This window comes from Tetrao urogallus (assembly GCF_951394365.1).
Source record: "Tetrao urogallus genome assembly, chromosome: 3".
Taxonomy (NCBI): domain Eukaryota; kingdom Metazoa; phylum Chordata; class Aves; order Galliformes; family Phasianidae; genus Tetrao; species Tetrao urogallus.
The window spans coordinates 46,404,165-46,419,212 of NC_136815.1; the positions used below are offsets into that span (position 1 = coordinate 46,404,165).

General features: G+C 38.7%; 1 protein-coding gene across 1 annotated transcript; it reads left to right on the top strand.

Moving 5' to 3' along the window:
- Positions 1 to 2,479: 2,479 nt before the first annotated feature.
- On the top strand, positions 2,480 to 11,450 carry CLUL1 (clusterin like 1; the record flags this gene model as incomplete). The annotated part of the gene is made up of 7 exons (XM_079533052.1): positions 2,480 to 2,582; positions 3,861 to 4,009; positions 5,584 to 5,751; positions 7,256 to 7,700; positions 8,555 to 8,692; positions 9,917 to 10,131; positions 11,283 to 11,450. 7 exons carry the CDS (start codon positions 2,480 to 2,482, stop codon positions 11,448 to 11,450), a joined length of 1,386 nt encoding a protein of 461 aa, XP_079389178.1.
- Between the last annotated feature and the right edge of the window lie 3,598 nt (positions 11,451 to 15,048).

The window sequence follows — 15,048 nt, forward strand, 5'->3', positions numbered from 1 at the left end:
GATCCATTAAAATTTAGAGGAAAATCAAATGTTAAGAGGAAACAGCTGAACACATCAGCTAACATTAAAATTGTAGATATTCGTGACAACTCATTGCAAACCAGATTTAAAACATTAAAAGAAAATAGAGTGGATATTTGATGTGTAACCTGATTTTTTTTTTTTTTTTAGACTTCTGCTTAATTAAGTTCAAAATTGAAATGAATTGGAAAAGATTTCCAGAGTGATCACTACTTGCAATTACATTTAAAGAACAGTGTTGAGTTCCAAAGTGCATTTCAAAGGTTAAATTTAAGTTCAAGATTAACTTTATCAGGCATACTAGCTATGGATAATTTTGTCCTAAGGTTGAAATTTCCTGAGTTCCTTTGTGTATTGTCACAAAAGGGATCTTGAAAGATTCTGTGTACTAAGGAATCTTGCTCAAGAATTCAGCAGCATTTCAGTGAACCATAAATTCATATATATTCCCCGTCATTTTCAGAAAGTGAGACAAATTCCTATAGCTCCAATTGGAATTTGTAATGCAAGCTGAGGACTTCCAGTTTCCATTAAGTACTAATTGGTCATCCATTCTTCCTGATACACCTCCTGACCAAGAAGAACTAATCATGTTGGATCTTGATCATCAGTCATCAACTGACTCTTATGAGCTATGAGGTAAATTTAAAAAAAGGGGGGTTATTTTAAAACTGATGTTACAGAGCATGAGCTGTAGGCATCTACATTCCCTGTCTACTCTTCTGCTTTACTGGGGTAATATTGGTGAACATCACAGGTGGGATATAACCTGGTAACAATACTTGTACATATTTTATATCAAGCATCTGCTAGTACTTAAGCATTTCATTTCAAAACACTTAAGACTTTGTGCAGGTCAGATCCCAGACATATTTCACACACATGGATTATCTGAAGAAAATCACTGAAGGGCAAAACCCCAAAACGTGAGCAAGTTTAATGATGTACAAAATGCCAAAATTTGCTTATCTTATTTCTGAGTCTACTTGCATGACAGCCTGCACCTAGGTTTCCCAATTCTTTTGATTTCCTTCAGAAAAGGACCCTCAGAAGTTATATGAAAAAGGCCTTTCCATAATCCAATGTTTTTCTTATAGCAAAATAAACTACATTGAAGATTAAATGTTGGAAGCTACTTTTAGCCATACTAATTGTAATATTTTCACTAAGAACATAAGCTGCAGATGCCTCCTAAGGTAAAAGGCAAGATGATGAAAGATCTGGAAAGACGAAAAGACTACCAAGATACAGCGTTTCATTACGTAATTCTATCCAGCGCTCCCCCTAGTGGCTTTACTCACACATCTGAGCATGAAGTCCCTTACGCACAAATACGCCCCAGCCTAATGACAGAATGTACCACTAATAGGATTAAATACCTTGTCATCAGATAAGTCGAACATGGCAAAATCCCTGTCACTCCCAGCAATTAGATCAGAGCACAGCCCCAGCCCTTCCCGACGCGGGCAGCAATTTTGCAGAAGAGGTGTTTCAGTATTAATGGTAAATATGTTGGTTTTTTACTTAGCTTTAGCTTTTAGCTTTTTAGCTTTTGTAGGGGGTTTGTTCCTTTACAAAGTTGATCAATCTTTCACTATAAATGTAAGTTTACAATGTGCAAGTGACTAAATAAGTAAATCCAGGCTATAAATAAATGCAGGCTTTTAATTTACATATGCATTTGCAGCTGCTATATGCATCTTCAGGAAGGCTGCACTGGCTAGCAAAAAGGAACTTAAACACTGTATTCACTCAATGAGATGAAAACTGTAAAGTGTAGTTGAATGGTTCCTAAAAAAAAAATCTTTCTCATTAAACTGTTTCTGGGAGGGAAATAAAATAAATGGCATTTCTTCCCCTTATTTTGCAGGAGTTTCTTTTAATTTCTGATGTGTTTATTTTTAAGACTGATCTAATTGCCAGTTTCTTAGCACACCTATTATTGCCTTTGCTATGTTAAGTATTATCCTGAAGGACAATGCATATTTGGAGATATGGATAGGAACAACATTCTAGAAATTTCCCTATTTAAATCTGGCAGCAGTGTTTAGCATAGAAACACTTGTAACATGAAATAACAATAAAAAGAGTAAAAGGATTTTATTATAGTACTTAGCATGTTTTGAAAGGTAGGAAAGAGTGAGCTCTATAAGCCTGCAGTTTTCTTTATCTGTGTCCTAGTTCTATTACACCGCTGTGTAAACTCAGTAGAATGAATCTATTTAGACCTGTTTAGAATTAATCTATTAATAGAAACATAATGAATGAGGTCAGCTTCTTACTCATGTGTTTTCACTAGGAGTATCATTTAAGAGCATGTTATAGATCTGAGAAGTTATAGTTAGAGAAAAAAATAACAGGATTGTATTATACTTAGTAAAAACTGCACCTAGGCATTTGAGCACACATAAGATGCTTACATTTAACTATTTCAACTTGCTTCTTTAACAGAAAGAACATGAAGTCCTCTTGGTTATTTATAATACACTTGCTATGGCTGAATGGTCACCAGTGTGCACCGACCAGGCAGGAGGAAATGAATCTCCGGGAAAACCTGAAGAGTAAGTATGCAGAGCTGTGCTGGAAGCCTTCAGGCCCAGGTCTCCACTGAGGCTTGCTCTGGTTTGCTTTGCCTTCCACGCTCACTGGAGTCAAGAGGTTCTGTTTTTAAGTGTGGGCTGACTTTTGTGGAAGCAAAGTGTCCACGTGTGTGACTGGGAGATAACATCTGAAATGAGAAACTAGAGGGATTAACAGAGCCTCCCTTATAGAAAATGTTTGCAACATTTTAATAGGTTATTTGCTCCATCATAGATCATTAGAGTATAAATCAAACCTAACAATTAAACCACGTGATTTACATTTTATAGCTTAGCCTAATGCTATTATGCTAAGCTATAAAATGTAGTTATTAGAAATAATTGCAATAGAATGACTTAATAAAGAAAAAAACCAGCTGTTATGCATATACTCACCTTGAAGCATGACTTTATTGTGTAGGTCAGAATCCCAGGAGGATCAGCCATGAAATATTCCTTAGCTTCAATGTATTTTAAAAATATTTCTGTGACAAATAGAATGCTAGGAGAGAGGAAGAAGGCTAAAGTAGAAGACATGAATGACACGTGCATGCAAGTAATGTGCACTTTAGTTGTTTTTATAGCCTCAGTAATATTCATAGCACTTTTGCAAAGAGAACAAGGGATTTGCACTCAGGCAGAGACTCAAGGTCCAATGTAAAGAACAACCTGCCTTTCACCAAAACTCTACGGCCATTATCTCACAGGAAGTCTAGAGATTATATTTTAGGAAAGTAGGTTGAAGACTCCTGTAATCCACATTTTCAAGCTGTTATGTGAAACTGTCACTGATTGATTTCAGATTAAGAATAACTATGTAGGTTATGTCACCAAGAAACTGATGAGCAATCCTAGGAGATTCCCAAAACCCAGGCTGAGGCCTTGAGCATCCTGCCCTCCTTGACCCTGCTCTCATCAACTCTTCTCTCAGCAAGGAGTTGAACTTTGTGATCTCCAGGGTTGCCTTCCAATCTCAACTATTCTGGGGTTCAGAGATCAGAAATGGGATAGCTAAATACATAGACTGAGCTGCACACAGCTAATCACTGGACACGGCTCTGCGCCAGGTTCTTATCTGATAGAAATTGTCTTGGCTCTGTTATTCAGCATTCACTATCCCATGAGTTGGCTCTGCATTCAGCATTCACTTCCCCATGAGTTGTAGGGAAACATAAAGCTGTTTCACTGTGTCATTAGAGAACAGTCATTTGTGCTAGTATTAAAATTGGATTAACTCGCTATATAATTTGGGTTTTTTAGCTTTATCTGAAGTTGGGGAGAAATATGTAGATGAAGAGGTAAAGAAAGCTTTGATTGGTATTAAGCACATGAAAATTATGATGGAAAGAAATGAAGATAAGCACATAGATCTGATGAAAACTTTGAAGAAGAGCAGTGAAGAAAAACAGGTAACAAGTGCATCTGTTTTCATTTGTCTGTTTGTTTGCTTGCTTGTTCTTAAAGTTGCACCTATTTTTAATCCAAGATGAAGCAGGTTGTACATAGATTTTAGTGCACCTTCTTGAAGAGGTAGAGTACGTGTAGACTCCCTTGGAGTCTCCCTTTTTCTGGGAAGAATGAAAACCATACTGTATGTACACTCTGAGGAGTAATCACATAGCAAAGCCAGGAGTAATGGGAAATCCCAGCTTCTGCTTTCCCTCGCTAGCAGAAGAAAAATCTTACAGCAGCTTTATAAAAGTTCTCACTGCCTTTGTCCCTGAAGCAGGAGCTGGGCCAACAGACACCATTTTCTAGCCTTGATTCACATTTCTGAAAAAGTGAAATTTGTTTTACTTTTTGCAGTTTCTTAAGAAAGAGTTTGAGTGTTTGCAGGAATATGGCATTCTAAGGGTCCAGTTCTCACTGAAGCTTTCAGTCTGCACTGACTATTAGTTCCAGTGAACTTAGAGGAAAATTCCATCTTGGCCCAGCTTGGAGATTAGTTTGAACTGTTCATATTATCAAATCTAAAAGCACATGGTAACTTGTTAACTTTAGGTACACTGGTACACTCCCATTATCCTGTCTGTTGTTGGTTCTTGCTGCATGAGTTCATTTACCCAGAACTTATCCCCACAGTAAGAGTTTATGAAACCCTGAATAAGTATATTTAGAAAGATCAGAAATAATTAAACACAGACCATGAATATCACAATTACCAGCTCTACCAAGGGCATTCTGACAGAAGTTTTCTTTTCTGTGAGACTTTTCTGTTCATGAAATACTGCCAGAAAGGAACACAACTGATGAATTAAAAGGTTTCTGCCATGCTTGGGAACAACTTGGAATATTGTTTGGAAACATAAAGTGTTAAAATATATTGCACTGGGAGAAAGAAATTAATGATGTGCAATCTACTTTTACTAAAAAGTGTTCTGTCTTTCCGTTGCCCAATCTGTTCTAAAATGCTTATTGCAATTGTTACTTATGCTTCTGCAGCAGAGGCAAGAAATCCCTTCCCTACAGCCTTTCCATTAGAGTAATCCCCAAAAGATGGAGTTATGTACTTTTGAATACTTCTGTATTAGAGAAGGAATTTATATATGGCAAGGACCTAGCTTTGTGAAGTATCACAGGCCCTTGCAGAACAGAGCAGAGTAACAAAAAAGACTGTTTGGGGAACAGATGAATACTCAGTGTGGAGATAAAAGACTTGCGTTGACTCCTGACCTTGTGAGAGCTTGAATGCTTTTTGCACAGAAAGCCTCATGGCTTTTTCACAGCCTCAACAATCCAGGTAGGCCGTAGAGATCTGTTTGGTTATGTATGCTGCACTATGTTGTTGAGAGAACAACATCAGGAAGACTCCGTAAGGAAAAGCTTTTCAATTTTCAGTTCCTCCATATGTGATTGCAGCTGAGAAAACATCCTACCCCAGTAGTGAAGGATTAAATAACAAAAATGAGCAATCAGCTCTGGAATTAACATTCACAATATTAACCTGAAAACTGCAATCAGCAGAATCTTTTTTCTTATTCAGGAAGCCTTGCGACTTATGGATGAAGTAAAGGAAAGATTAGAAGAAGAAGAAAGACAATGCCAAGTATCCTTGAAAAATCTATGGGATGAATGTGAATCTTGCTTAGAAAGTACCTGCATGCGATTCTATACGACTTGCAGACGTGGTTTATCAACATTTAGAAGCAAGGTAAGAAGAAATTTTGTATCTGGCAAGTGTTCTTGAATTTACCCAACAGTTTTAGAGAGAGCACAGCTTATGTTTGCAGTGGCCAGTCTGTCAGAGACATCAACTTACTAAAACTGATTTAATTTGGAAGGTCTGGAAATGCGAAGTAACCAGGAACAGCCTATAGTAAATTACATTCATTGAACACAGAACTAAAACAAGTTCTGGGGCATCCTGTTGTCACACCGTGGACACTGATCATTCCCCTCCTGTGGAGTCTCAACAGATATACAGTGATGTATCTCACAGTAGGAGTTGCACTGCAATGCTCAATAGCTGTTTGCAAAAAACAATGCATAGATTATTTATGTTATGAACTGTTACTGTCTTTGACACTATTGATAACTTCCTCTGTGAGCTCAGTGTACAGGTATACATGTACACATGTATTTGGCACGGTGTTTCTTAACCCTTACCAGCTTTCTAATGCCGTAAAGCGTGGCTCCACACAGCACTGCACCTGCTCAGTCAAAGGCACTGCGTCACAGCATGAAGCAGGGATGAGCAGCTGAGGTGTAGGGAATAGGAACTTCCCAGAGCTGAACTGTTGTTCAGTCTCTTCCATCATCAAATCATGGACTCAGAGACACTGTTTTATTGCTTTTAATGGGTTTCGGTTTGCAGAGGAATTTGAGCACTTGGCCATTGGTGAGACACAAGGGCGTTTATAGGTCACGGTGAGAACAATTGCCCTCTGTTCTCTACATGACACAAAACTACCACAGAAAAGTTTCCAAGATAAAGTCCAAACTGTTTGTTGGATAAAACCCAGAAGCCAGTACTAACTTTGAGCCTCAACAGACTGAACCAATTTTTCTCCAGATCAGATTTGTATCTAATGATTTAGACTAAATGAACTTTCACTAGCATCTTAAATTTCTTTGGAGAATATGCTGTGATTCTGGTTATTGAAAGAGTCCCTTGTTTCTAGAGGTACTTGAAAAAAAGTTTAGAGCTACTTCTCTGAGAGAAGAAAAACTGATAAGGCTGAGGCAGCCGGGCTTGTTCAGCCTGGAGAAGAGAAGGCTGAGGGGTGACCTCATTGCAGCATTTCAATACCTAAAGGGAGCCTATAAACAGGAGGGGAATCAACTCTTTACAAGGGTAGATAACAGCAGGCTAAGGGGAAATGTTTTTAAGTTGAGGGAGGGAAAATATAGGTTGGATGTCAGGAGGAAGTTCTTTACCAAGAGAGTGGTGAGGAGCCCACAAAAGCTGTGGATGCCATGTCCCTGGAGGTGTTCAAGTGCAGGTTGGATGGGGCACTGGGCAGCCTGCTCTAGTATTAGATATGGAGGTTGGAGGCCCTGCCTGCCGTAGGGGGATTGGAGATTCATGATCCTTGAGGTCCCTTCCAATCCAAGCCATTCTACGATGCTATGATTCTATGATTCTTTGATTCTGTGATTCCATGACTCTGTGATTCTATAAACTGTCAAGCAGCTGATCTCTTTCTTATATGCAGGTTGAAGATTTTTTGAGGAAAATACCTCCACTTATTTTCCCTTTTCATGAAGATCAAGGAAAAGACATCCAGATTAATGAAAAGCCTGAGAAAGAGGATACTCAACTAGTAAAAATGGAAGATCTATTTAGCCAACTGTTATCAGACATGGGCTCAGTGTTTGACAGAAGTTTCATGTTTTTCAAGCAGATGCAAAAAGAATTTGACCAATCCTTTCAAACGTATTTCATGTCTGATCTGGATTTGAGTGAATCCCCCAGCATGCCTGCTTTACCCGAGGCCACTACCAGAAATGACGGCTTACAGAAAGACTGGGGTATACCCGCCTTCCTGCAGACAGTCTTTGATTTCAGCAAGACAGTGTTTGAAGGTGTCAGTGAGGTGATTACTGAGGTATTCGATGAATACAGAGATAATAGAAGAGATTTGCCAGAACAAGCCAAAGGCAAGTGTTGGAAATAAAAATCAGCTGTACTGTCAATGACATCAAACCTCTCAGGACAGCTAACCCAGTGCTAGTGGTTCAGTGTGTGGTGCATTAATTTTACATCCTGTATGGGCGCTCTGGGGGCTTACTTGGTTAAATAGGCATAGGTTAAGCATAAATTCATTGGTTAAATTAAAAGGTAAAAATCATCTGGAAAACTCATAGAAATACTGCAGTGTGACTTGGGTGTCCTACACAGTCTGATTTTCATGGCATTACTCTAAGTGTCTGCAGGAGTTTCTCAGGAGTTCTTGAATTCATAGCAGATGCAGGTCTTCAAAAGATTGACTGATAGGTCTGATATCAGCATTTGTCAGGAAGACTTGTATATCATATCATACTGACATGTCTCCAGCTCTAAAAATTCTGTGAGATGTCACAGCGTATCCCTGCCCTTGCCTGACAGCCGCAAGTCTTGCCTAAAGCTCCTGCAGCAATGTCATGTACCAGTCACATACAAACCAGCCAAGTGATTTTCCAGTAACCGGGAAAATTCTGGGCATAACTTTAGTATCAGGTGATAATTCTCAATGGGGGAAACAACCCTCAGTCAACATCTAGAATGCAAATAAGCTTTATCTTTCCTATCTTATTAATAAAAATAGAAATAAAAAATAATTGGCTGTCAGTGGGGAATACGCTACCATTTATAAGGGAATTATACAGTGACATGAATTCTTTGGAAGAAAACATGGTTTGCATCTTCTCCCAACCTCCTATATTTTGCTTGGCACACATATTAAGTAACAAACATGTATTTGTCAGGATGTTCAACTTAATGACAGTCTAAAAATACTGTAATTTCATCCTAGGTTCTGACAGGGGGGGCATGTTCTCGAAAATTGTGTCAGGACGTCAAAGGACTCTGTGCAAAGAGCTTCGAGAGAATTCCTCTGGATGCACACAGTTTCATGAGAGATGTCAGAAATGTCAAGACAATCTTTTGCATGGTAAATAGATATTTCTTGATGTATTTCTGCAGTGTGTTGGCCATTGGTTTGTACACCTTCAGGCTGTCACCTTCTACTGTGCTCTTTCCGTATTTTTGGAATTAACATTCAGTCACAGACTTTTGACTGTGATTATAAATTCAAAACATCCAGAAGATTTCAATTACCTTTCCCTGCTGTCTCCACACAGTGTCAGTATAACTCAGCTGTTAGCATACTGATGGAGATCCAAAGTTGTATACTCTATAACAAAATACCCATGGACATCGCTAGAGTTGCCATTCTCCAGCAGAGCAAGAGGTGAGGCAGCAATTGATCCTGCCTGGTGCAGAAGCACTGAGCAGAAAGCGAGGAGAAGTCAACATTCCTGATGCTGGTTTCTCCTGCAGACAACATGGGCAGCTGGAAAAAATTCAGACTGCAATACCTAGAAATACTCTCAGGACTCCTGCTGTAGCATAACATTACGGCTTATCCAGAGTTATTTATATCTTAAAAGTCACAGAAAACGCTTAAACTGAGATATCAGAATATCTCCAGTGTGGCAGATGTTAATCATCCAGTGACATTTTGAAAAGAGTGTTGGACCATTTCCAACTCACTAAAATATCCTTTTGTCCACAGTTGTGTATTACACATAACAGTGTAGGACAAAGGGGAATGGTTTTAAACTAAAAGAGGGGAAATTGACATCAGATTTCAGGAGGAAAATTTTCACTGAGAGGGTGGTGAGATGCAGAAACAGACTGCCCAGAGAGTTTGTGGGCATCCCATCCCTGGAGGTGTTTAAGGCCAGGTTGTGTGGGGCCATGAGCAACCCGATCTAGTGCCCAATTTAGTGGGAGGCATCCCTGCCTGTGGCAGGGGGTTGGAACCAATGATCTTTGGGATCCTTTCCAACCTAAGCTATTCTATGATTCTTTAGCATGCTTGAAGATCTATTGCCAAGCAGCATGGTACAAACCTTAAAGAACTTAGCAAGTTGTAATACAGCAAATAGGATAATTAATCCATTCAGTCATTGTAAGCCTAAACAAAACCTACCAAAATAGGTCAGCAAGAATTTGTTTTGCTTAGCATAGTTTAAACATGAACTCAGAAATATGCCCCATTGCTAGACTTTTTTTGTAGTTTTCCTATATTTCTGTACTTCATATAGAGAAAAGCAAGTACAAGACATCTTGTTTTCTTATAAGCTTCACATTGGCTGGTGTTTTTAAACAGATTGCCCAAATGTTCCTGAACTGCACATGAAGTTTGATGAAGCCTTTAAGCTGGTTAATCTCTCTGGTGAGCAGTACGAGCAGATTCTCCAGATGGTTCAGCGTCATACAGAAGACACTTCCTACTTGCTGAACAAAATGAAAGAAAGATTTGGGTGGGTGTCTGAGTTATCCAATATGACCATCGGACCAGAAAATATTTTCAATATAGTCAAGGTAAGGGTTACCTACTAAGGGGACCTATTGCACAGTACTGTCTTCCATCTAAGCCTTGCTCATAGGTGTGTTCTTGAGGACTGTGGATGTTCATATATATGTAAGTTTTGGTTTTACAAGATACAGTCCCTAATCATCTCATCTTGAATATACATTAATAATGTATTAATAATCCCTCAATGAGCTTAATAATCCTTCAGTGAGCTGAATCTCCAGAGATTAGAAACTATTTTCCTCTAAATCCTTTTAGTCAGGTGGATGGCTGACAGGCTAACCCAAATAATTGCTGAGAAGAGTAAATTGACACTAGCAGCTTTGACAGGCCTGCAATTACCTTCCTGGATAAATGTCACTGTACTAGCCAGCAATGCATCCTTCCTGGATCGCTGAATATATAGCTACGTGTCTGTGTCTGTACCTATATATCACAAAGCTCAAAGAAAGCAAATGCTATGCAGGTTATTGCAGTGGAAGCTGCATATCATAAGCAGCAGCTGTCAATATGACTTGAAGTACATCATGATTATCTACATCTCATCCACATGAAGACATCCAAAGTAAATTAAATTGATTTTCCTGGGCTGGGGACAAATTCTGTTCTCCCTTTCAACTCAGAAATCCAGTGTACTACTATTACTACAAGACCTTTATGAAAATCCACAAAATAAAACAAAACAAAACACAAGATCAGGAACAAGGGAATAGGCAATATTTAAGCACACTTTCCCAACCAAGTCTAAGCTATCTGCTCAGGAAAATAAAGCTACAGAACTAAGTCTGGTTTAGAAAAACACATAGGAATGCATAACTTCAGTCAAGCAAACCTCTTGAAATCAGTGAGAACTCACACACAGGTTTTCAGTACATGATCAGAAGCTTTTTATAAATGTAGTTTATGGTTTAAATATTAACTTGCAGTTCTTAAACTGGTCTTGCAGTGCCATATCACATCTTCCCACCACTTACAATAGTCTTTGGCATAAATTCGAGGCATCCACTGTCTTTTCATAAGAAAGTAATTTAAAGAAGGTAGACAAGATTAAAATATTTTTCTATTTAATTTTCCCTTACTAAATATGAAAGTAACCATAAACAAAACTGAAAGCACACAGCTATTAGTAGTGCTAATGTACTGATTTGCTCTCTTCAAGGTGGTACCTGGAGATGTTTCTGGTACAAACGAAACCATAGTAGATGTGAATATTTTAACTTCACCTACTTTCACCATTAAAGTTCCTCCCCACCTAGACCCAAAGAGTGCAGAATTCATTGAATACATAGCTGGAAAAGCACTGCAACTGTATAAGCAGAATTTTTAAGTGGTAAGTTCATTTTCTCTCTCGCTTCACAGAGAATGCAGCTCTTCATAAGAGACATTTACATTGCAATAAACATTAGTTGGAACAGGATTCTGTCATGCTATATTCAGGACTATCTCTTTGGAAACAACACTTTGATTGAAAGACAAACACAAGTGTTACAGAAAACAAAAATAAATGCTCAGTGTTCTAGCCTGCAAAACACAGACATTATGATATTAAAAGACTTCACTTATTTAACTGTGAAAACCCTCAATCTTTAAGTAACATCTGGGATGAGGTAATTTAATGACAAATATTCCATCAGAAGAGAATTGCCTCACAACCACAATCCGGAGCTTTGGCATCAGATAGCATGTCTCTGCATTCGTTAATCAAGTATAAAATGGAATTACCACTGCTCATCTTTTTTTCTCCTTTAATTTTAGGTTGTGTTTAATAGCATGTTCCATATTATTTTTGACAAAAAATGGGCTGCAATGTTGAATCAACATCATGATTTGAAAGAGCTGTTTTGCCGTAAAATTTTCATGTTATCAGTGCTCTACTCAGTGTAACAGTGTTAACGCTGCTAACGGAATCTGCAATTTGACTTGCAGGAGTGTTCACAGAAAGATCTTTCCCATGGCCTTCTAAATATTTTTGTAGGAAGGGCTCATGGAGATCCCTCTCCATGCTTAAGAGATTGGGGAGGGAAGAAACAGGCTGCAAGAATGAACAAACTTTGTATTCTCTAATCTCATGGAGAAACTCCAGGAAAGGTAGCAGAGTTCTTAAGTGGCATCATGTTGCTACTGGTATCGCATTGCCATGGGGCTAGCCACAAAGTCCCAGCGAAGTCTCCAAGATGTGCAGCTCTGGTGGACTCCAGTGCTCACAAACAGATCTTCTAGAGGACATTCTTGTCATTTTTTGTCATTCTTTTGATGAGAGATTCACAATTTTTCAACAGATGAGATAAATCTCTTCCATCAGAGAGGCTGAGGTGGCCTACAGAATTTAGACAGAATATGATAAGCCTCACCATGAACTCTGATTTAGGTTTATGCTGGTGAAATTATATGAGTATTATACTCAAAACGTATATTTTCCAATAGTTAGAAGCGTATAAGGTGAAATGCTCAGCATCATTTATATACTGTTTTCCTTCAAAATTCTTTCTAACTTATACTTGGTTATTGATAGCATATACTCTTTCAGATAATGTAAGGTTAAACTTCCTGGTCTAATGATGACAATATAAATTTCCTTAGTGTGATTATGATTTTTAGCCTCAATCTCTAGTGCAACACAACTCGTGTAGCCATCTCATGCCTGAGAAAGTGTGGTAGCACTTATCTCCAAATCGCAGTACCATTTTCTGTTCTGTTTGTGCAACAGATTCGGGCTATGTGGAAGCATGACAAAAGGAAAGAATAGGAACTCCGCAAGAAAAGAGGAAGATCTACAGGAAGGGAAAAAGAGAGAGAAAATCGTTTCAGTCTTTCTTATGTGTCATATACGTTTCCACAGCAGGATATTTGTACATTCCCCATATACAGATTTTTCCAAATCTTTCTATCAAAAAATAAAAAAAAATGATAATTTATTTTCTTTTCTCCTAGGAACGAAGATGTGGGAAATCTCAATCCCTGAACTCTCCTTAGGTGAAATACTCCTAAACTCAATGTTCAGCTATTTGTTAAATAACTACAGTTAAAATAGTTGCATATAAATAAAACTTTGCTTAATAAATACCGTGACATATGAGCTAGCAACCGATGACTGTAGCAATCTTTTAATTGAAATTCAAATTCAAGCCCACTTTGAGAGACATTTATTTAAATAAAATGTTGTTTATGTTATGTATTAGGTGATCTTTGAGGAATCATGTATGGCTCCGGTTATGCAAAGATTTAAGGAAATAATTAGCTGTAAACATGCAAATAACTCCTATTTGCATACTTAAATTCAGGCAAATTTTTAAGCCTTTTCAAAATTGTTCCCTAAAGATACTGTGTATTCAGCTAAGCCTGAAACAACCAGATTACCATATGCATATAGCATATTATTTTCCAATGAAAATGCCCCATTTCTTCTTCCAGTTGCTTTTGATGTTTGTAACACACATTAAATGACTTTTCTGAATATGCATAAATGAATAAGTCTTCTGCCTTTAGCACTTTTTACTTGCAGTTTGCCTTTGGAGCCATAATTAACAGGGAACCCTTTATCAGAAAAGATGTTTGTCTTTTCCTACATTGTTGTCTTTAGCTTGCATGGTATTTGCAAATTATATTCACTAAGAACAGATACAACTCTCAGAAGCAAAGCTCTAGGTGTTTTGGTTTTATTGGCTGTGATTGAACATTTTTGCACACATTTACATTCACCATTTCCAACTGTATCTTTGCAAAATAAAATGTATGCATTTCAAAATGTATAAAGCCACACAGGAGACAAAAGGGAAATGGCAATTTAATTGTTTTAAGTAGTGGAAATGATACGCTTTCCTGTCCACAGGACAAATATATGGAAAAAATAACATTTTCTAGCATACAGTTCCTGTTCCTTCAACTTCTTTTATATTACGGAACACTAATCTTGAGAGATTAAGCAGCTGTAACTCCTGGAATCACACCTGTTGTTAGAAAGTCGGGCTCTATCTGAGAGATGTGTATACCTCAACCAAACACTTAACTGCTAAGATCTCCTATTACAAAGAAATATTCAGAGAAGAGCTGGTCTGTTTTGGCCAACAGAGAGAATAAACCTCGAAAATCTTCAGATGACACTGTATCAGGAGCTGTGCAGAAAGCGAAATTCAGAACACAAAACTATGCCGAAAAACAGGCGAGATGAGTGGATACTGGCAAGGTGAAACTCAACTACAGCCAGCACTGAGTGTTGCCCTTAGAGAGAAGGTACAGCATAAAAGATCTGCAGCCCAAGAGGAGTGACACTGGAGGCCAACTTGAGTGGGGGCCTGGGATCCTCAGTTCAAGAAAGACAGGAAGCTTCTAAAGAGGGCCCAGGGGAAGGCTACAAAGATGATGAGGGGCCTTATGAGAAAAGGCTGAGAGACCTGGGGATGCCTTACCTGGAGAAGAGAAGACAGAGAGGAACCTCATCACAGTTTATAAATATCTAATGGGGGGAGTCAAGTGAATGGGGCCAGGATCTTGTCCATGATGTGCAGTGACGGGACAAGGGGCAATGGGCACAGACTAGAACACAGGAAGTTCCATAAAAACATGTAGAAGAACCTCTGTACTTTGTGGGTGAAGCATTGGAACAGGCTGCCCAGAGGGGCAGTGGAGTCTCCTTCTCTGGAGATACTCAAGGCCCCCCTGGATGCTTTCCTGTGCAACCTACTGTGGGGAACCTGCTTTAGCAGAGGCTTGGGCTGGATGATCCCTTCCAACCCCTGTGATTCTGTGACTGATGAAGCAACATTCAGAATCTCTTGACTGGTCAGGCAGCCAAGTGGAAACTAGATTCTCCCATACTTATCTCAGAACCCCCCTCCCCACAGCTGCATTTGCTGTCTGAAAACGTCAGCCTCACAAGGGAACCGGATGTGTTTTCTTCCAGTTTTGCTTGCACTGCCCTTAGCCCA